This window comes from Panulirus ornatus, chromosome 59 (genome assembly GCF_036320965.1).
Source record: "Panulirus ornatus isolate Po-2019 chromosome 59, ASM3632096v1, whole genome shotgun sequence".
Taxonomy (NCBI): Eukaryota; Metazoa; Arthropoda; class Malacostraca; order Decapoda; family Palinuridae; genus Panulirus; species Panulirus ornatus.
In genome coordinates this window covers 26528809-26552629 of record NC_092282.1, presented here as the reverse complement: position 1 = coordinate 26552629, position 23821 = coordinate 26528809, and the positions used below count along the sequence as shown (strand labels likewise).

Here is a 23821-nt window from a genome sequence, read left to right as displayed (position 1 = left end):
CTTTTGTCACTGCACTTAACTCTTAAAAAGCTTTAAATGTGTCTTTACTTATCCCTTTGGGGTGGGCTGCAAATGTAAGTTTGTGTCAGGTTTCCTTTTTTTTTGTCAGTAACAAAAACAGCTGTAGCTATCATGTTTGGTTGCCAGACATCATAAAGGTCTTTGATTGCCCTTTGAAAGAAATCTAGCACTAATTGTTGCATAGAAAATGAAACCTTGGAAAGTATATGGCAGTAACTAGCAACTCAAACTATTCCTGGGGATCTTTCAATTTTCATAATCTGAGTTCAGTGCCCTTTAAACTCCCACTGTTATGTGGCATGTCTTGAGAATTAAGTGTTAGGGTTGCTTTTTCCAGTTGGAAGGGAGTAACATATGTCATTTTTAAGGGCTTTACCTTAATTTCTTTTTTTTAATCCTGTGTAAATGACTTCTCAGAGGGATTGTGATTATATACAAATAGAAACAAATTGTATGACTCAACATGTGATAGAAAATTTAGGTTTGATACCTAATACCAAGCATATCACCAAAATGCTTCATAACTAGATTATTTTGGAGGCAAAATACCAATGTTTATTGTGTAATGATGAAACTGCATCTAAGCACATAGATAAAGAATTTTTTTTGTACATATTCACCATTTCCCGCATGAGCAAGGTAGCTTTAAGAACAGAGGACTGAGCCTTAGAGGGAATATCCACACTTAGCTCCCTTCTCTGTCCCTTGGGGGGGGGGGGGGGGGGGGGGAGATCATGTTCTGAAAGAATATTTTCAGCATGCATTTGACTGATAGACAGTTTACACAAGAGTCTGGCCATGTCACCTGAACAAACAGATTTGATGAAGGTCCAAATGAGGGTAAAATTGGTTGTGATTTACATGAAAAGGGTGGTAGTTATGGACTTCCCCAAACTGAAAACAAAGCGGGGAAGATTCGTAGACAAATTTCAAGTTTTTGATTTGATTTGAATCTTTTATAATGAACAGATCTTCAAAATGAGGGAAGAGAGAGTAATGAAAGGATTTATCAAGAAATTATAGAATTTTTTTTATATCAGAGATGAGAAGAAATAATTCCATAGAAGTAGAGTGCAGAGTGAATGAATGGATTAAGCAAAATGTTGAAACTGTAGATTGCAGAGGATATACAATGACTGAAAACTTATGTGATAATGAAGAAAGTTTAAAAGATTGGGCACCATGAGTTTAGAGCTCCTCTCTTGTACTTTACTACTTTAGTATATGATATCAAAGTGGTTGATTAGGAACATCCTTGTGTCCCGTCCACAGCCTAACCCCCTAGACTATTCATGGCTTCAGCCCATTGACAACACATGACCTCCATGTATGCCACATTGCTTCAGTTTGCTGTATCCCATGCAAACCTCCTGCCCTTCTGAATGTTCAGACCCTGACAGCTCAAAACCTTTTCCACTTCATCCTTTCAAATCCTTCTTGGTCTTCCCCCTCTCCTCGCTCCTTTCATTTCTGACTCATACACCCTCACAGTCAATCTCTTTTTGCTCATTCTCTCCAAATGACTAAAATAATTAAAAAAACCTAGATCTGCCCATTCAATCATAATCTACTTACTGTCACACATATCTCTTACCCTGTCATTCCTTACATGATCAACCTTATATATATTTCAGATGTTATTAGTCATATCATTTCCAACACAATCACCTGCTCCCATTATTTTGCACTCTGGGCTCACACATACTCATCATTATCCTTTCACTTTTCATTGCACCCAAGATCCCATTCCCCATCTCCCACCCTACAGCTCATTTCAGCTCCTGTACTTCCATCCTCTGCTTTTTCCACTCGCAGGTATCTCAAGCACTACACTTCCACAAGGCTCTCTCATTTCAAACTCAGCCTCATACCAGCTTGTTTCAACCTCCAGCTAAACCTTGTTATCTTAATTTTATTCACATTACTCCATATTTGGCTGGTGATATGCAATTTTGCTATCAGAATTTGGAGAAAGAAAAATTAAGATTTTCTGCTTTTCATTATGAAACAAAGAAATATGTGTAAAAATTATTGGATGTGTGCAAACAAGAGAGCTTCGAAAACTTTTATGGCTCTGGTATGGCACTAAAGTTAATATATTTATTGCATTGCTGAGAAGATGGTGAAGGAAGGGTGAAGAATGAGTGAAGGAAGGTCCAGGATAAGCAAGTGGAGAATTGATGATACATAAAACAAATTGTGAAAGAAATACATGGAGATATAAAGGATATGTACACACAAAAATAATACCCCCACTGATGCTCCTATTTGTTCTTTTGTTTTCCTCACACTGTTCACCTCCTAAAATATATTCTTGTTCTTCCTGAAGTTTGCCAATACTCTTTTGCTCCATTTCTCATTTGCCTTCTTTTCCAGCCCCAGCACTTTCCTCATGATTCCTTCTGCTTTCTCTTGTACAAAAGTAAGAGATGATGAAAAAGATATTACACAAAAGATGATAAACTAACTTTTCCTGGGAGCTGAAGGGTCTTCAGAATTGTATTTGCTGCCATCTTGAGCCATGCAACAAATCCGTAATGTAGAGTAACTAGTTATAAGAGACTATAAAGTAATATTTTACTGTGAATAAAGACATAGATCAACAAAAAATAACAAACTAGTCTTTCCTGGCTATTGTCTGTCATTTGAAGTTGGAATGCCTGCTGCATTCTCAAGCTATGCAATAAGGTGGTATCTGAGAGTAACTGGGTCACTCTGGAGGATTTTTCCACTGGCTCATTGGAATTGTAGAGGAAAGTAATGGTTCTTGCCCAGATTTGTGCACTCGTAGTTTTTTTCTTAAGTGGTGTATTACCCATACTACAGGACATCCTCTTAACCAGCCTTTCACAAACTGTCTGTCTTGTCTGGCCTTGAAACTTTCCTTCTCCATGCACCTTTTCAGTAGTTTTTGTGTGATTGAAGGTTATCCTTCTTTGCTGCTTGTATATTATCTATACAAACCTAGGAAAACTAAGACTTCACAACCTTACACACATCCAAAATCTTCTCATTCACCATGGTTTTCAGTACATCCCAAATATCTCCCTGCCCTAGCAGGTATCTACTTTTGACTTCACCACACCCAAATACAAACTGGAAGCATAATAACAACAAATTTGTATGCCCCTTCTGTTAAGCAAGAAGAGAAAATATTGATTTACACTGTCCGACCTTCTGCTCATGTATGTGTGTTTGTCTCATTTGAGGATATACAATTTGTATAATCAACTCTTGTCACAATTATCAGAATCTGTGCAAATCCTACATATTGGAGACATGCTTGTGATATTATGATCATAAGTTGATTTTTACAAAAATTTTCATGCACTGTATTTAATTCTAATTTTTTCTTTTAGCTGTATAACTAAGGAAATACATTTCATATAATGAACTTTCACAATTATCATTCAGTTTAACTGAAATTTAGAAAATTTTTTTTACATGTTGATTATGTACATGTGACATTTTTCTGTCCATGAATTGATTTTTTACAAGAATTATGATGTGCTGAACTTGGTAACTTTTTAACTCTGTGTCTTAGTACTGTACCTACTTTGTATAAAGACCTCTTTTTAAGATTGCAGACAGACTGAATTGAAACCTTGCATATTTGTTACATACATTTTGAAGATATGCATGATATATTCTAGTGGCCATTCAAGAATTATTACAGAAATTACCTTGTTGAAAATGAAGACATTACCCAGATCTTTGCTGTGACAGACAAACAAGTCAGAGGCATGTTTTTTTCAATTTTTTTAATGGTAATACTGCTGACAATTACATATACCATGGGGGTGTTCATGTCATCCTGACATGCCAATCTTGTTCTCAGTTCAGACTGGTATTTTACTTACTTCCTATCTCTCTCAAGAGTGAGAAACTTATTTTTGCCTATATGTTCTCTGCAGTTTCCTTTTATACAGATGTTATCAAGGTGACATAACTTTCCAGTTCTTCCAGATCACTTGCATTCAGTTCTGTGGTATACTCTGTTTCCTTTCACCTTGGCACTATCATCCCTACCTGGTCTCATATTACTCATCAATGAAACAAACCATTAAACATCAATGATGACGTTGGACAGTCCTGATGCAAGTGCATAGTATTCTCAGACCACGTAGACATTCAACTATGTATTCTCAATTAAACACTGTTTCCAATATTACAGATTCCTAATTGCATTTAGAAGTATGCACAGCATACAGGGCCAGACTCTCCCAAGGTTCTCTCTAATCAGCTTTGTCATTTATATTTTTTTTTATTATACTTTAAAGAATGGCCCAACCCACCCACATACACTGTACAAACCATTTCAAAACACCCTCTTCTGCTCTCTCAGCCACACTCTTTTTATTGCCATACATCTCTCTTACTCTGTCATTACCTACTCGATCAAACCCCCTCACACCACATATTGTCCTCATACATCTCATTTGTCATATGTCTGCTAAATTCTTGAATATGTTATTCATATTATTTATTTATTTATTCATTTATTCATTTATTCATTTATTCATTTATTCATTTATTCATTTATTCATTTATTCATTTATTCATTTATTCATTTATTCATTTATTCATTTATTCATTTATTCATTTATTCATTTATTCATTTATTCATTTATTCATTTATTCATTTATTCATTTATTCATTTATTCATTTATTCATTTATTCATTTATTCATTTATTCATTTATTCATTTATTCATTTATTCATTTATTCATTTATTCATTTATTCATTTATTCATTTATTCATTTATTCATTTATTCATTTATTCATTTATTCATTTATTCATTTATTCATTTATTCATTTATTCATTTATTCATTTATTCATTTATTCATTTATTCATTTATTCATTTATTCATTTATTCATTTATTCATTTATTCATTTATTCATTTATTCATTTATTCATTTATTCATTTATTCATTTATTCATTTATTCATTTATTCATTTATTCATTTATTCATTTATTCATTTATTCATTTATTCATTTATTCATTTATTCATTTATTCATTTATTCATTTATTCATTTATTCATTTATTCATTTATTCATTTATTCATTTATTCATTTATTCATTTATTCATTTATTCATTTATTCATTTATTCATTTATTCATTTATTCATTTATTCATTTATTCATTTATTCATTTATTCATTTATTCATTTATTCATTTATTCATTTATTCATTTATTCATTTATTCATTTATTCATTTATTCATTTATTCATTTATTCATTTATTCATTTATTCATTTATTCATTTATTCATTTATTCATTTATTATACTTTGTTGCTGTCTCCCACGTTAGCAAGGTAGCGCAAGGAAACAGACGAAAGAATGGCCCAACCCACCCACATACACATGTATATACATACACAGACATATAGATATATACACATGTACATAATTCATACTTACTGCCTTCATTAATTTCCGTCACCACCCTGCCACACATGAAATGACACCCCTACCCCTGCATGAGGTAGCGCTAGGAAAAGACAACAAAGGCCTCATTCGTTCACATTCAGTCTCTTGCTGTCATGTATAATGCACCGAAAACCACAGCTCCCTTTCCACATCCAAGCCCCACAAAACTTTCCATGGTTTACCCCAAATGCTTCACATGCCCTGGTTCAATCCATTGACAGCACATCGACCCTGGTATACCACATCATTCTAAATCACTCTATTCCTTGCACGCCTTTCACCTTCCTGCATGTTCAGGCCCCTATCGCTCAAAATCTTTTTCACTCCATCTTTCCACCTCCAATTTGGTCTCCTACTTCTCCTCGTTCCCTCCACCTCTGACACATATATCCTCTTTGTCAATCTTTCCCCACTCATTCTCTCCATGTGACCAAACCATTTCAAAACACCCTCTTCTGCTCTCTCAGCCACACTCTTTTTATTGCCATACATCTCTCTTACTCTGTCATTACCTACTCGATCAAACCCCCTCACACCACATATTGTCCTCATACATCTCATTTGTCATATGTCTGCTAAATTCTTGAATATGTTATTCATATTATTTATTTATTTATTCATTTATTCATTTATTCATTTATTCATTTATTCATTTATTCATTTATTATACTTTGTTGCTGTCTCCCACGTTAGCAAGGTAGCGCAAGGAAACAGACGAAAGAATGGCCCAACCCACCCACATACACATGTATATACATACACAGACATATACATATATACACATGTACATAATTCATACTTACTGCCTTCATTAATTTCCGTCACCACCCTGCCACACATGAAATGACACCCCTACCCCTGCATGAGGTAGCGCTAGGAAAAGACAACAAAGGCCTCATTCGTTCACATTCAGTCTCTTGCTGTCATGTATAATGCACCGAAAACCACAGCTCCCTTTCCACATCCAGGCCCCACAGAACTTTCCATGGTTTACCCCAAATGCTTCACATGCCCTGGTTCAATCTATTGACTGCAAGTATACCACATCGTTCCAGTTCACTCTATTCCTTGCACGCCTTTCACCTTCCTGCATGTTCAGGCCCCGATCACTCAAAATCTTTTTCACTCCATCTTTCCACCTCCAATTTGGTCTCCTACTTCTCCTCGTTCCCTCCACCTCTGACACATATATCCTCTTTGTCAATCTTTCCCCACTCATTCTCTCCATGTGACCAAACCATTTCAAAACACCCTCTTCTGCTCTCTCAGCCACACTCTTTTTATTGCCATACATCTCTCTTACTCTGTCATTACCTACTCGATCAAACCCCCTCACTTTGTTGCTGTCTCCCACGTTAGCAAGGTAGCGCAAGGAAACAGACGAAAGAATGGCCCAACCCACCCACATACACATGTATATACATACACATCCACACATGCACATATACATACCTATACATCTCAATGTATACATATATATATATATACACAGACATATACATATATACACATGTACATAATTCATACTGTCTGCCCTTATTCATTCCTGTCGCCACCCCACCACACATGAAATGAAAACCCCCTCCCCCTGCATCTGTGTGAGGTAGCGCTAGGAAAGACAACAAAGGCCACATTCGTTCACACTCAGTCTCTAGCTGTCATGTATAATGCACTGAAACCACAGCTCCCTTTCCACATCCAGGCCCCACAGAACTTTCCATGGTTTACCCCAGACGTTTCACATGCCCTGGTTCAATCCATTGACAGCACATCGACCCTGGTATACCACATCATTCTAAATCACTCTATTCCTTGCACGCCTTTCACCCTCCCGCATGTTCAGGCCCCGATCACTCAAAATCTTTTTCACTCCATCTTTCCACCTCCAATTTGGTCTCCTACTTCTCCTCGTTCCCTCCACCTCTGACACATATATCCTCTTTGTCAATCTTTCCCCACTCATTCTCTCCATGTGACCAAACCATTTCAAAACACCCTCTTCTGCTCTCTCAGCCACACTCTTTTTATTGCCATACATCTCTCTTACTCTGTCATTACCTACTCGATCAAACCCCCTCACACCACATATTGTCCTCATACATCTCATTTGTCATATGTCTGCTAAATTCTTGAATATGTTATTCATATTATTTATTTATTTATTCATTTATTCATTTATTATACTTTGTTGCTGTCTCCTGCGTTAGCGAGGTAGTGCAAGGAAACAGACGAAAGAATGGCCCAACCCACCCACGTACACATGCATATACGTACACGTCCACACATGCACCTATACATACCAATACATTTTAACGTATACATGTATATACATACACAGACATATAGATATATACACATGTACATAATTCATACTTACTGCCTTCATTAATTTCCGTCACCACCCTGCCACACATGAAATGACACCCCCTACCCCTGCATGAGGTAGCGCTAGGAAAAGACAACAAAGGCCTCATTCGTTCACATTCAGTCTCTTGCTGTCATGTATAATGCACCGAAAACCACAGCTCCCTTTCCACATCCAAGCCCCACAAAACTTTCCATGGTTTACCCCAAATGCTTCACATGCCCTGGTTCAATCTATTGACTGCAAGTATACCACATCGTTCCAGTTCACTCTATTCCTTGCACGCCTTTCACCTTCCTGCATGTTCAGGCCCCTATCGCTCAAAATCTTTTTCACTCCATCCTTCCACCTCCAAGTTTCTCTCCCACTTCTCGTTCCCTCCACCTCAGACACATATATATCCTCTTTGTCAATCTTTCCTCTCATTCTCTCCATGTGACCAAACCATTTCAAAACACCCTCTTCTGAATATGTTATATATTAACTTATTTTTGTATAAGATTTTTCATTACCTTCTGATTGCAAAACTCTGGTGTACACAGGGCCTTCCCCTTTGAAATCCACCTTATTCTTCTCAAATAGTAGTTTACTTAATCCCTTCAACATGAGCATTCATAGTCCTTTTTTTATTTGTATAATCATCTTAACTCTTTTTACCATTGTTGAGTGGATTAGTTACTGCTTTCTTCCAGTCAACAGGCATACAACAGCTTTTCTAAGCTTCCATATACACTAAACAGTTCCATTCATCTGCAGTATTACTTCCATTCCTCACCATCCCAACATTTCCATTTTGTAGATGCATGTATATCTTTTCCTCATGCTTGTTCTGTAACTTGTTGACCATTATGTCTCTGATATTAGTCATTCTCATGTGGTTTGTACCATCTTCAATTATTTGCTTAAGATTCTCTACCTAAAGTTTTTTCATCCTTTTGTAACAGACTGTTTGCCAGACTTTGTTAATGTGCCATTATCTTCTGTGCCTTGAAAATAGCATTTTCTTTGTGTGAAGGTCAGTTTGTAAATTTTGCAAGAGAGCTTTCTAAGTGGGAGTGCCTAATATGTGACATGTCACATTCAGTCCATTGGGTAGATGTGCATACCCAAATTTCTCTCAACTCCCAGTGGAAATCCTTCACCCCCAAGACCTATAGACATTCTGCCTCACTGCATAGCCTAATGACATTTCTGCTCCTTATTCCTACCCTTTCATGGACCTGAACTCTTTCATTCAAAATTTGTAATCTTATGGGATTTGTATTATACTCAGGTTGTTGCCTGTCTAATTAGTCTGCCTTAACAAAATAGATAAAGAGTCATTCTACTACCCTTAGTGTCCTTGTTACATGTCCATGCATACCTTATTTTTATATCAGTTCATTACTCTGCTATTATTTGATATAAAGTACTGTAACTTCATATGGAGGCCTTCCCTGGTTCTGGCTGCAGAAAGTTATGCCATGAGTGAAAATTCACCTTTGGTGAGGCTGTATCATTTAGGATACAGTCTCATCAAAGAACTTCTCACCCCAAAAGGGTATACATTTCTCTACCATAGGCTGCAGGAGCCTTTAGAAAGGCCCTGGGTAATGCTGTGAGTCTATCATAGAAATTTGTCCTTTGGTAATTATAAGGAAATAAAAAGAAATTTCATCTGCCGATGCAGATGCATATTGATGTGTACTTTAGCACCTTATCAAAAGAAAGTCAATTTGACTTACATTTTTTTCTCTATTTTCCCCATGTTTTAAAGGAATTCTCGTGGGAGGTGAGAGAAGTTGCTAGCTCATTGAAATTGCCTTCCTTCTTTATTATGGGAAAAAATTTTATGTTATTTATTTCCTTTTATAATGGGTCATCTTTGCCCCTTCGCAGTTCATCTCCATCCCTTATTTTACATGAACTTCTTTTTTCCCTATCTGGATTGGTTTCTTTAGGGTCTCTTTTAATCACACATTAATAACTTTCATTGGTTAGGAAAGGCTAGCGCCATCAGCCTCAGGTTGGGTATGTTTATAATTTGTGCATTTTCGTTTTTATTTACTTTGTTTCTCAGCTCATGAAAGGTACTTTGTCACTACCTGCTCTGTGGCCAGTAGTCTGAGGCTAGCACTATAGTCATTTACTGTGCCATTGCCAAGCAGCTTATCCTTCATTGGTGGCTTGGCTTTGGAGGCACAAACAGAAGGGAATTAGCTTTCCCCGGTATCTGCTTGACTGTAAATGCAGGCTGCTGTTTATATGTCTATTGGTCATTTTGCCCTCAGATTGCCTCATAAAGGGGGGGGACCTTACCACATCACTGACCTTCTAGCGAGAACCACCAGTGGTCTTAGTCACCAAACCTGCTAACAGACGATGTCACCATACCTATCAAGGGTCCCATTACCAGACCTGTAAATGGTCCCATCATTGGACTTGTCAACAGTTTACCATTTGACACATCAACAGACCCTCTCAGTGGTACCATTTGACACATCAACAGACCCTCTCAGTGGACCCACTAAGGGTTCTTGAACCTGCCAACATTCCGTCACAGACCCAATAGTGTTGCCTGTCACCGGACCCAACAACAGACTCTATCACAAAACCTTCCAAGGTTCCCTGGTACCTTGTTCCACTAAGAGTTTATTGCCACACCCTCTAACAGACCATGTGGCCAGATCTGCCAATGGGTCCACTGAATAGTTGGTCCAAGAGGTAGGCTAAACTAAGATAAGGTATTAAAATTCTGTCTCTGACAGCAGTCTCATTTTGACCTTTCTTCCTTGTGTGCCTTGTGACTGGTCCCACCAGTGGACTCTATGACAAGATTTATCACTAGATCTTGTAACCCAACCCTCAGGGATACTCTGTAACTGGTCCCATTTGTGAATTCTATGATTGGATCCACTAGTGGGTCCTACAAAACAATGGACCCACAAACCAATGGGTCTAGAAGTTAAGAAATATAAGTTTTCTTAGTAAGCGTAGCTTTTGGTTCAATTGATATAACCAGATCAACCATGAGATTTAGGGATGGGAACCAGTGACTGGTCCCTCTGGTGGATTCTTTGAGTAGTGAGTTAGAAATGTTACACTGCATACCACCACAGTGAACCTAAGAAGGGGTAGGAAACTATCCTCACTAATGGGCTGAAATTAATGAGCTCTGAGACTGGATCCATCCAGTTGAAGGCAGAAGTAATGATAAACCACACCAGCTGGTCAAGAGGCTGTGGACTCACTGTATGGGATCATTCAAGCACCCAGTCTATGTAATGGGTAGTATGTACATCACTTAACTGTGCTGTGTGCTACCTAATCAATGGCTGCTACCCTCATGTACTGTGGGTCCCCTGCTTATGTTTAGACAGCAACATCACAGTATGTTTTCTGCTTCACTTTGGCTCTAAGGGTTCTTGGATTTCTGTCTCAATATTTATTCCACTTCTTTGTCAAGTGGAGTCTCTCCTGTCTTGAGCTTATTGGTACCTTGTATGATGCCCAGTCCTGCCTGATCACCTTGTCTGTAGGGAAATCCTCATTTCTGCTATGCAGTGCATACTCCTTGTTTTCATTAGGGGAGATTTTATAATCATCAGAGGTGCCTAGTGTGTTCTTTGTGAATATCCATCTTGTTGGCTACCATATGAGTTCTTAGCAGTGTGATCTCTTCTTGTTGCCATATACTTCCCAGGAAATGGGTTAGGAGGCATGTTTCAAATTTAGATATCTCTTGACTGTTTTTTTCTGATTAGACTAACACTTGATGGGGTGTCTTCTATCTTGTCATGACTAGGGGTTTTTCACCTTCCCTACTTCCCTGAAAAACTTTTTCTTCAGGATTAGTAACCCAAGTATTTTCCGAGTCTACCAAAAATTACTCCGAAGAAAAAAATCCTCCTCCCAGGTTTCCTGCTTTTTTTCTCGAGATCCATTCTACTATGACTTTGCTCTCTAGTCAAGAGACTCTTGACAGTGCTTGTTTTTAAATGAAGTCATTTAACCTTCCACCTCTTTCTCTCTGAGAACTGAAAAGTTTGTTGGTGAGAAAGCCAAGCAGGAAAGATCATACTCCTACCTTAACCTTTCAGAGTTATTCTTTCCACTATAGTTTGAATGGCTGCTGCGCAAATCAGTGTTACATTTAAAGAACTCTCCTCAGAAAATCATGTAGACAAGGTAGATTTCGTTGTCAGTTTATGATTTTTTTGGTGTCTAATGAGGGTTCTTTTCACCAATTGGTAAAGAAAATTTATTTATTGCAGTGTTTGGCGTGATTTGCCCTTTGGGTTGCGCAAACTTCTATTGGAGCTGGCACTGAAGGACCGAGAACTGGGCTATTAGTATGGGAGTTCTATTTCTTTGATTCCTTTAAAAAAAGTTTTGTTCTGTAAAAGTGGGTTTTTCATTGGTGGTGTCATCTGCTCCTGCATCACATGACTATGCCATTAAGTTGGCCCTCTTTGAGATGTGTTTCAACCATACCCTTGTTTAGCTCTCTGATGCTTTTAGAGCCTTAATGGCTAAGTGTTTTACTGATCGTCTCCATTTCACTTTCTTTAGTCAGAAGAATGCAAAGCCAGTTATTTCAAGCCAACGAATACATCCTTTTTGTCCTTCTACCTTTTTCTGGCCCTGTGGTTTAGGGATTTTTCAGCCAGAAAATCTGGTTTTCCCAGGTATTTTAGGCTTATTTTGATTAAGGTTTCCAGGAAGTAGCTTATCAGAGGTAAGTTGTCTTTCTTCAGGCTGTGGTATTGACCCATAGGCATTTCATGCATCCAGGAAGTCTTTACCAGTTATAAAAAGAAAGACACCAGTCATAGAAAGAAAGAATTTCAATTTTTTTCATGAGGTGTGGCAGTTTCCAATTCCTCCTTTTAAACTGCATCAAAGAAGTGAATGAATCTAGAGCAAGCAACCCTTAAATGGCAGGCACATCTGTAAACTACCCCCTCATCCATATGAAGATAGAAGAATCCTTACAAATTGACAGTCTGGCTTGCAAGAGTTTTTATTTTAAAAAATGGTGCACAAAAAAGTGATATATATACTTCCAGTATCATCTTTCTGTAGAGTCTTCCTGCTAAATTGACCTGTGAGCCTTTGGACTTCAAGTGCCATCACAAGAGGGCCCAGAAGTGCAATACTCATGTGGGTGACATGAACCAAGTGATACATGGCAAGCTGTTTAGGCAGATCTTGGTTACACCTTGGATGTCACCCACATTTTTTGGTCTTCCTACCAAGGTGATTTGTAAAGCTTCTTTAGCAGTCTAGAAAATTGCTGTAATTGTATATTAGCTGCTTAGAAAATTGATGCCTCTGCTCAGTCACAAGTTTTGGAGAGTGTACAGGTTATTTGTAAATATTTTTCTTCCCTTGACATTTTTCCAGTGAGCATAAGATACTTCATGGGAATATATGGGTCAGGGTTCAGCCAGCCCTTATATATTGGCTGTCATACCAGTCATTCACAATGGCTTCACTTCTAAACTCTTAAGTTCTGCAATCAAGTACCCCCAGGGAACATTTAATTCTCCGACCCTTTTCAGTTTCTTACTATCTGATCTCCCATTACCTACAGCAAACCAGTGTGAAGGTCCTCTTATATGCAGAGAACCTCGCATTCACATCACAACACCTTGCCACCACAGTAGCAACAACAAACATGCCGCACTCCATCATACACTTGGAACAATGGCTCACTCAGAACAGAATGTTTGCAGCTCCAAAGAAGTCTAAAGCTCTCTTTTGACTGCAGACAGACACTATTCCAACCCTCATTCTCCAGTCATGTTGAATGGACAGTCACTCCTATTCAACAAAACACCAACTTATGTAGGCATCATATACAGTGCACACATGCCATTCACTTGCCACATCAAAAACATCAATGCAAAGGCAGCACACAAACTACATGCCCACAGAACACTAGCTGCTGCCAGCTGTAGACAAGAATATGAGTCCCTTAATATCATCTGTAACTAATGCATTCCCTCCATCGTAAACATCTACTTGCCTACCTGCTCACCCATCCACTCAAATGCGAATATAGCAAAGCTGTAAACCACACAAAATGTAGCACTTTTTTTTAAACAATCACTGGCTTCCTAGCAACCAATAGCACTGAATACCTACACAATGAACGAAGATACTCCCAAGAAAATCCTACCTCAGTATTCTTGGCACTTAATTCTGTGCAGCAGCATTAGGCCCTTCACATGCAAACTATTCCATAAGTAATCACTACCACCTAAACAGAAATAAAAAGCATGCCCTCACCTCCCTCTTTAGCAATCTCTACTCACAGATCCCCACCTTCAACAAACATAATACTGACAAAACACACACACACTAAAATCACAAGCAGTGAAAAGCTACCCTCCCACCTCAGTCTTAAACACCACCTTTCTAGACATATTTTCATCTAAAGCCACACTCCTCAGACATATATGAGTAACACTTTCCTTTCTATGATTTGTATATCACCCATCCCTACAAAACTACAAACACTGATTCAACAATTCATGACCCATCACACCCATAGTGCAACTACCACAATAAAGATACTCCTGCTCAGTTGCCCTGCTGTACACTGTAGTCATATTTTGCAGAGAAGGATCATTGTTTTATGACTAAAGTTGTATTTTATGGCCACAGGCTTAAGCAATCTCATATCAGATGAGATTAGCAAGAGAGTGTTTAGCATTAATGATATTATTTGTTTGATGACATCTCTGTTTGGATCTAGATAACTCATTTTGAATTGCTTTGAGTATGCCACCTGCAGAAGAGGATGGTCTAGAGTGGGTGCCAGTTGTCATTAAGGGTAAACTTTCCTTTAGCTTTTCCCTTTAACTTGTCTTTTAAGTACTTCATCTTACATTTGGGGATACATCAAAATGCTCAGAGGCTCAGTCCATACATAAAATAAGTAGGTTTGAGGAATGGACAACCAGTTCTCTACTGTATGCAGAACCCTATAAGCATCTATTTATTTTCCCATCTTATCTTTTCCTTCTATTCTTTTCAAAAAACTGATACTTGATTCCTGACAGTAATAGGCCAGAGATAGAGTTGCCAGTGGCCATTGAAGGATGGAAGTGGCTAGCAGCTTGTGGCTACTCCAGCTCTGTGCCATGACATCATAGCAATAGGCAGGTCACTGTGTTCACTGTTTCCCTGGGAATGAGCATTTGCTGACCTTAAATGTTATATGATATGGTGGTAAGAGAGTGTGAGTTCTTATGGATACTGCTTATTTTGATTCACCACAGAGCAAATGCTTTGATGTTTGTAGGGCTTTGTCTGTGGTAGATACATGGTTTTAATCATCTGTCAAAGCTTATATGTGTTGTATATTTTTCATTTCAATGTAATTGGGTAGCATCCCATTTCTTTGCCCTGTCAGGCTATGTGGATTGTAGTAGAATTTTGCCCACCAACATGAATTTATATTTATATTATACAGATATTTGAAATTCACTGTCAGACCAGATAACCAGTTTGATATGTAAGAGTAGAGAGAGAGTGTGTAGTACACTTGATGTCATTCCCACCCTATTGCTTCATTCAATAACAAAATTTATACTGGCACCTACTAAATGTAAAGGCATGAAATGCTCTTTTCCAGTGATGGGCTTAAGCATTTAAATATAACTTCATGTAGGTAATTTTTTTTTATATTTTGAGGGCTTAATGAGTAATTGATGATGTAAAATATCAACCCAAAATGTGCTGTAAAAATTTCTGAAATTGATATTGCTTTTTTATAGGCTTCATTATAGTGTATATGAAACTACATTGCCCTTTCTTGAATAAAGAAACTGTAAGATCTTCCAACATCTTGTATACTAATATAGACTACAGTGTTTAGATTCCAAAATGTCTCATTAGTTAAAGAAATCTCTGCTGAAGTTTGGGCAAATGAGTGAAAATTCACTTCTTCTTCTTCATGTTCTTCTTTCTTCTTCTTCTTTCATCTTCTCTTTTCTTATTATTATTCTTTTCTTCTTATTCTTGTTCTTATTTGTCTTCTTTCTTTTTTCATCTTCTCTTTTCTTCTTCCTTTTTCTCTTCCCCTTCTTGTTCTTATTTGTCTTTTTGTTCCTGTTCTTTTTTTTTTTTTTTCTTCTTCTTCTTCTTCTTCTTCTTCTTCTTCTTCTCCTCTCTTCTTCTTTTGCCTTCTTTCTTCTTCTTCTCCCTTCTTTTTTGTCTTCTTTCTACTTTCTTCTTCTTGCTTCTTCTTCTCTTGTCATCTTTGTTGTTCTTCTTTCTTCTTCTTCTTCTTCTTTTCCTTCTTTTGTCTCTTTCCTCTTCTTTCTTCTTTTCTTCTCCTTTCTTTTCATATCTTTTTTTCACTTCTTATTCTTCCTTTCATTTCAGACTCAAATGAATAAAGGTGCGAATTGTGAAAAAAGGTAATTTGATAGGAAAGGATGAATGTCAAGACAGAAAAATGAAGTACAGTATATAAATGGGTTTTGTAATTTAAAGATATTAAGACTTGCCTCTTAGCTTACGATGGATGAAACAGAAAGCAAGGCCATGTTTTGTGACAAATGGCATTACTTCAGTGCTCTTAGTCTGGACACTAATTCTTAATTGACATCTTCACAAGACATGGTATATTGTTTTTATCAGACACTTTGGGAACAAGTGTTTCATTGTCAGTATTCTGCCTGGTTACTTTTACTGCAGATACAGTTAGTCAACATTATTAAGAGGTCCCAGTAATTCCTGTAGTATCATGAAGGTATTACATAGTATTTACCTTTCTGATCAGATACACTACCAGTTAGTTTGGATTAGCTTATTTGTGAAATGTACAAGTCTTATAGAGTTTTGCTGTATTACTTAAGTTTAGAATATCATAACTGTAAGCTAAATCTCTGCAGTTGTGTTTGATTTTGATTTTATCATGCTTAATGCATAAGAAGACTAGAGCCATTGTATGAAAATATGCCCACTTATATTGTCTTACTCAGTAGTATGGTATTAATCTTGATTATATGGGAGCCTGATATCTTCAAAATTAATTTCTCCTCCATTGTTGGCATATAAAAATTTCAGAATGTCTGAAATGTGAATAGATTTAGGATTGCTACCCATGGAATACTTACTCTACATGAAAATCATTGTAATAATTGTATAGCAGGTTATGGAGAATTTGAGTAATTGAAGCTTACAAACTCACATTTTTAATGTAGATTTATTGCTACTGTATTTTGTAGCACAGGAATAGTTTTGCATCTCCAAAGGTCTTTGATATATCAGCTCCCAGAAGTCAAGGTAGTAATGTACTACAAATACAGTATAAGTGAGAAATAGATTGCTCCAGTCATGGTATTTGTAAGGCTTTGATATGCAGTTTTCTGACCCTTTCCATTTTCTTATTTGCAGTGAATTTGCTAAGGAGAGAGAGAGAGTAGAAAATAGACAAGAATTTTTAAAGCTTAGAAGACAGCAACAGTTAGAGAGAGAGTTGAATGGTTATGTGGAGTGGATTTGTAAAGCAGGTAGGTAATAGTTATGTTGTGAAGTGGATATCTGGAATAGGTAAAAGATAGTTCAGACATCGTATGGTCACCAGCAGGAAGTGTTTTGAAGGTAAGTCAAAGTGAAAATCATGAACAGATAATATAAAAGGCATTTAGTGAAGGCCTTTAAAAATCTGAAGATATATTTTAGAGGTTAGTTCAAGCCTGTTTGGTTAGTTTACAGTATAAGATTGAGCTGTTTATAGTTTAATTTTTTGCTTTAATATTATGAATAGATTACAATTGACATAAAATTATTTTTATTTTTATTTCTTGTAGTCTATAACAAGTAAACTAGCACTGTATACCCTTTAGACTAGATTATTTAGACCAGATTTATACCTGTTATCACACACAAATTAGTAGGAGTTCTGGATAAGAATCATTACATGCTCTGGATACCATGAAGTATGTATAGTATTTGTGTTTGTATAGGTCATGTCATTTTTAAATTCTTCATTAGTAATACACCATTTTGAATAAAATTTTTACAAGGAGCAAGGGAAATGATAGATCACCACTCTTTTTGGGATAACTAGGCAAAATCCCAATTATAATCTGTGGGTAATTTTGCTATTAGACTGATTTAGGATTGATATAGTTTATAGCTTATTACCAAAACACCATGACAACAAAACTAAGAAAACAAATAATTTGTTGGCTCGTATGATAGATTGTATTCACGTAGAAGAGGAAATGTTTAGGAAACTGTTTGCGTCATATATTGGACCTGAATTAGATTATACGTCTCAAATGTGGTCACCAAACTTATGAAACCTATATCTGTTGGTGAAGCTCTAATGAATGACGACAAAGATATTATACATATATTATGTTATACTTTGTCGCTGTCTCCCACGTTAGCGAGGTAGTGCAAGGAAACAGACGAAAGAATGGCCCAACCCACCCACATACACATGTATATACATACATGCACATATACATACCTATACATTTCAATGTATACTCACATATACATGCACAGACATATTCATATATACACATGTACATATTCATACTTGCTGCCTTCATCCATTCCCATCACCACCCTGCCACACATGAAATGGCACATGTAAAAAAAGGTATTTAGTTTCAGGGTGAGATTAGAGGCTATAGATTAATCTGCAGTATAGAAGAGAAGAGAGCTGGGAGACATAAATACAGCTTTGTTTCAGAGTCAGTTTGACACTGTCAAGGGGAACTGTTGAGAATTATATGTGGAATAAGTTAAGCCATATGATTGTGAATGCAGACAGTACACTAAATTTGAATAGTTGTGTGATAGTAAAGAAAGTTTATGAAACAGAATTACTCACCCCCCTGCCATACTGTAGAATTAGGTGATTACATTCAATTAATTACAGGATCACCATGCAAGTACCACTGCTGCACACTGTCCCTCTAAAGTCTTATACCAATATCTGTAACTCTGTAATAAACACGCCTTTCCTCACTCTCTCCTCTCATTGTTTTCCTCAGCAACAGTTTCATTCCACAACCATTTTCCTCTGAAACTCTTGCAGATTTTTTCGGCAGCAAAGTATCCTCATGGCGGTGTGTCTTTTTTGTTTTGATAGAACACTTAGTTGGATCACTCCTTCCTATGAAGATTTTATATTAATGAAAGCCCCACTTGATCCAGGTTTGTTTATAAGTGGTGAGCCTCATGTTATTTATGTTTACTCTGTTCTCATTTTTGAACATTTTTCAAACAGAAATTGTTCTTTTAAGTGTTTTCACCTTTCAGTATTTTTTCTTTTTTCAGGGGTTCCTGATGTTGGGGAGTAAATTAATGCAAATGCAATTTCCTCTCTTGGCACCTATAGTTATCACACTTTAGTGGAGTATTCACTGTTTCTTAGTAATTGCTTTTGTGCTTACCAGACTTCAGTGAGGCAGTTACCTTAGTACTGTGCTTTTACAGTAAATTAATTCTCATGTGGTTTCATGGCTCTGATACATTTCTATTACCGAAGAAGCTTAGGATTAATATTCAGCATGTTAAATCCTTTTTAAAGCTTGAAGTAGAAGATTCAGTGAAGTTTGCTTATGCTCTGCATACCAGCTCTTTTTTTTACATATCTCTTAGTACAATACAAAACATCATCATAGAAGGTACTGATGAATATGTAAAGCAGGAATTAATAAATGATTATCATTAGCAAGGAATAGAGAGAGGAGGCCAGGAAAGAGACAGATGTAGTTTGCTAAGATTTGGCTTTGAGCTTGGGGAGGCAGGTTTTTGAACCAGGTCTTGAGCTAAGCAATCTTCATTTGATGAAGTAGATGGACTCATGTCAAATAATGTGGTCATGATAAATATATGCAAGTATGTGTCTTAGATTCTTTTTTATACATATTTGCCATTTCCTGCATCAGCGAGGTAGCGTTAAGAACAGAGGACTGAGCCTTAGAGGAAGTATCCTCATGTGGCCCATTCCTCTGTTCCTTCTTTTGAAAAATTAAAAATGGAAAGGGAAAGTTTCCAGCCCCCTGACACGCAGGGAATACATGGGGAGTATTCTTTCTCCAAAACAATGCTATGATCACTTTGCTAAGTAGTTACTCTTAACTTTTCACTTGTGACATCACTTCCTTTCATAACTCCACAGCTGTTTGCTGCCACTGGGGGGGAAGTGGGCTAAGTAACAGGGGAGGGCAGATGATGGTTTTCTTTCAAGAACTTGCTTTTCACTTGCTCATAGCTGACACTTTGAGCAAACCCATTGCTTGTCTTTCTATCATGTAGTTTTACCACAGAAAAAGACAGGAGGAAGATTTACTCAACTGAAAAATATCCAAAGATATCAGCACCTCATAGAGACAGCTCTTAGGCACTCTTTTCTGGTGAGGATGACTTGGATCTCTTCTCATGTTGTGGTCTTCAAATTGCTCAGTATTCCCAGGGACACATACCATTTTCATAAGGAAAGCTTCTAGGCAAACATCTCTTGGCAAAAGTCTTTATTCTGTCTACCTATCTGCCTACATTCTGATGCCTGTTTCGTCTGAGAACTCCCTCAAGGGGATGGCCTTGGCAAAAGAATCTCCATAACTGGTGAACTCCAGTGTCACTTCATAGACTTTAGCACCTCATTCTTGATAGGCCAGTGGCAGGAGGAAACTAGTACAGTGTCTTATTGGACTTCAGAACCCCATTGATCTCTGATGGATCTGCAGGTTCTGTCTGAAAGAAAAGCCTTAATTGTGTAAGAGTTTCTTAATTCAAGCACTTAATAAGAAGTCCTTGATTGACTGATCTTGACAGTTCTTTGAATCACCTAAGAAATTAATACATCTGAGCAACGAACAAAGACTTAGGATTAATGAGAAAACTTAGCTTTTACTCTAGTTGTATACTTCAAATGCTACCAAAACACCAAAACAAGATAAAGTGTAAGACGTCCTCCCAAAGAAAGCATTCAAGCTTGGATCTTAAATGGCTTCCTTCTGAATGGTTTTTATAAATGATTTTCTCCTACAAAACTATTTCTATCTTGCATCTAGTATAGATGCAGTAGGTCTCAATAAGTGTCCAGTCAGCAAATAGTCAGATTAACCAGCTTAATGTTTCAGTATATGGAATTCTGCCAGTGGCAGGAGGAAACTAGTACAGTGTCTTATTGGACTTCAGAACCCCATTGATCTCTGATGGATCTGCAGGTTCTGTCTGAAAGAAAAGCCTTAATTGTGTAAGAGTTTCTTAATTCAAGCACTTAATAAGAAGTCCTTGATTGACTGATCTTGACAGTTCTTTGAATCACCTAAGAAATTAATACATCTGAGCAACGAACAAAGACTTAGGATTAATGAGAAAACTTAGCTTTTACTCTAGTTGTATACTTCAAATGCTACCAAAACACCAAAACAAGATAAAGTGTAAGACGTCCTCCCAAAGAAAGCATTCAAGCTTGGATCTTAAATGGCTTCCTTCTGAATGGTTTTTATAAATGATTTTCTCCTACAAAACTATTTCTATCTTGCATCTAGTATAGATGCAGTAGGTCTCAATAAGTGTCCAGTCAGCAAATAGTCAGATTAACCAGCTTAATGTTTCAGTATATGGAATTCTGCTGAATGAGCACCGACTCAATTTAATGAGTAGCAGTTGCAAGTGACCCAATGTGCACAAAGAGATTGGAAATTCTGGATTTCTTTTTGAGATGATAAGTTAGCATTTAAAAGTAAGAGAAAATACACAGAAAATTATATTGATACCTCCGTGTTGGTCTTGATCGTTTTTCAGTAAGGGGTGGAGGTGCATGTGGATGACACATCTTACAGCTTTTGATAAGTAGGGATGATATGGAGATGATGTTTTTTCTCTTGGACTTTTTTCACACTTTACCTTACATGTATTTCGTACATATATGGGAAATGGATTTGGAAACATTAAATATTCACATAAATAATCATGAGGATATTGTTTGGCCAGCATGTGTGGGATGGATATTGGAGGTGTTTTTTCTCTGAAAATATTCCTACTCTTAACCTACCCACAGCAAGCAGTTGTAAACAACTTAGGCTTGTAAGATTAGGGTTTTGGGTTGGAGCATGTTTTACTTTCTAACATGAGAGTTTGGATAGAAAATTTTTGGACTGGAATGCATCTCAACTTTTTAAAGCAGGATCTTAAAGGAAACTGTAATTTATTGAATTTGAATTCACAGAATGAGCATCTTTTTAAAGAAACATATCTTATTAAGTAAGACATACCTGCAGCCACTTTGTCAGAAAAAAAATTTTTCACCAACAGGAATTTCAAAATAGACACATGCAAAATTCTTTGTTTCACAATTGGTACATAACCTTATCCAACATCTAGATTAGTTCTCTATGAATTGGGTTTTATCTTAGGTGAAATCAAACCTTTGGCAATCTCAAAAGAGACTTTGAAGATGAATTTGTAATAAACATCAGCCACATGGTCTTCTCCAATTCACTCCGTATGGCAGTAGGGTAGTTGCTTGAAAGTGACTGCAAAAGATTAACCCGGAGAAATGTGTAAAAGAACTGTCACAAAGTACAGAACCCTTCAGAGTCAGAAAATTCTTGAATGATGACCATTGTGTTTCACTGTCTTAAGGATGATTCCCTGTTTTAATGCATCAGCAATTCTTCAAGCTGAGATCCAAATTTGTCATGTTCAGTAGGTCCTTCATTAATATCGGTCATATACCCCAGGAAAACATGGCCTTCATCAAAACCATGTTAATCAAAGTTGATTTTTCCATTGATATATTATCTAATTTTGTGTTGTGTTGTTGGACAACAGAAAGGAGATACATTTTATGGACAAACAAGGCAGAAAAATCAGAGGATTAGAATAAAAATAAGTTTGATTATAACAATAATAACAATAAGATTTACTTATGATAACTGCACTTATTACTTAGCATACTTAGTCAACACAAAGCTCATGGTATCCAGCGTATATGCAGGTTTAATATACAGATAATATGTTGGTAGTTAGAACTGTAATTAAGGAGATTTCATAAAACTTTTATATTGTGTAGGTAGTCAGTATTATTCATCTTGCAAGGTATGTTGTTACTTATTTATAGAAGTCTCATGTATTGTAGTAGTCCTGCATCATTTTCGAATGTATTGCTCACAGAGTGTGATTATATCATGATGATAATGCATTTGAGATAGATAATGCTTTGATTGATTATTGACTCCTCTGAAAAAATCTAATATAAAAAAATTTTTGTTTGTGTGTGTAACATAAGAAAACTTACACAAAATTGGAAGATGTATTTGTTTTCAAGAGATCTCATTTTTTTATTTCTCTTTATCCATGGTAGTTGTGTAGTACCAGAATTGCATATACCAGTCCTTTGTAGCATACAAAATTTGGCTTTCGACTAAGCTTTTGAAAACTATTTTATTAGATAAGAACTTTTATAGTAAATGGTTTAGGATTAAATGTCAGGGCTTGGTATAACTTACTGTTAAGGAACATGGCCATTAGATTGTTACTGTGTTGATGAGAAAATGTTGTCATTATTACCTGCATTTTGTATCTTACTGTGATTTTTGTGATCATTATCATTCTCTTCTGTCGATTCTAGTATCATTACCTCTGTCCATAGAGCCATGAATTTGACCAGATGCAAACAGTGTTCAACTTGCTATACATTCCCAGGTCCATTGTGTTGAACTGAAATGTCAGCACCCATGCTTCATACTTTTCAGTATGTACAACAAGCTGATTTGCTAAAGGAGACTAAAGTCTTCACACAACGTTCAGTCATAAAACACTTCAAATGTATCCTGTCTCAAATAATTCCTCCAGCATCTTCATCTGAAACAACCTCCGACCCTGATCAATTCTCGCATGGCATTTTGCCATTTTTTATGTAATCTGCCTCATCTTCTTGTAATTCATTTTCCATATGTACTACATGACCATACCATCCTAAAAGACTTTTATCAGTATTCATCTCATATGATTTCTTTC

The 23821-nt window shown here is 36.7% G+C and overlaps 1 protein-coding gene across 4 annotated transcripts in view; it reads left to right on the top strand.

Moving 5' to 3' along the window:
• The window catches only part of cac (calcium voltage-gated channel subunit cacophony), a 1845957-nt gene that overhangs the window by 507729 nt on the left and 1314407 nt on the right, over positions 1-23821 (top strand). For all 4 annotated transcript variants that reach the window (XM_071696567.1, XM_071696568.1, XM_071696569.1 and 1 more), the window contains one exon: positions 17222-17337. In XM_071696567.1, coding sequence (XP_071552668.1) covers positions 17222-17337 — 116 coding nt within the window. The remainder of the gene's footprint in view (positions 1-17221; positions 17338-23821) is intronic.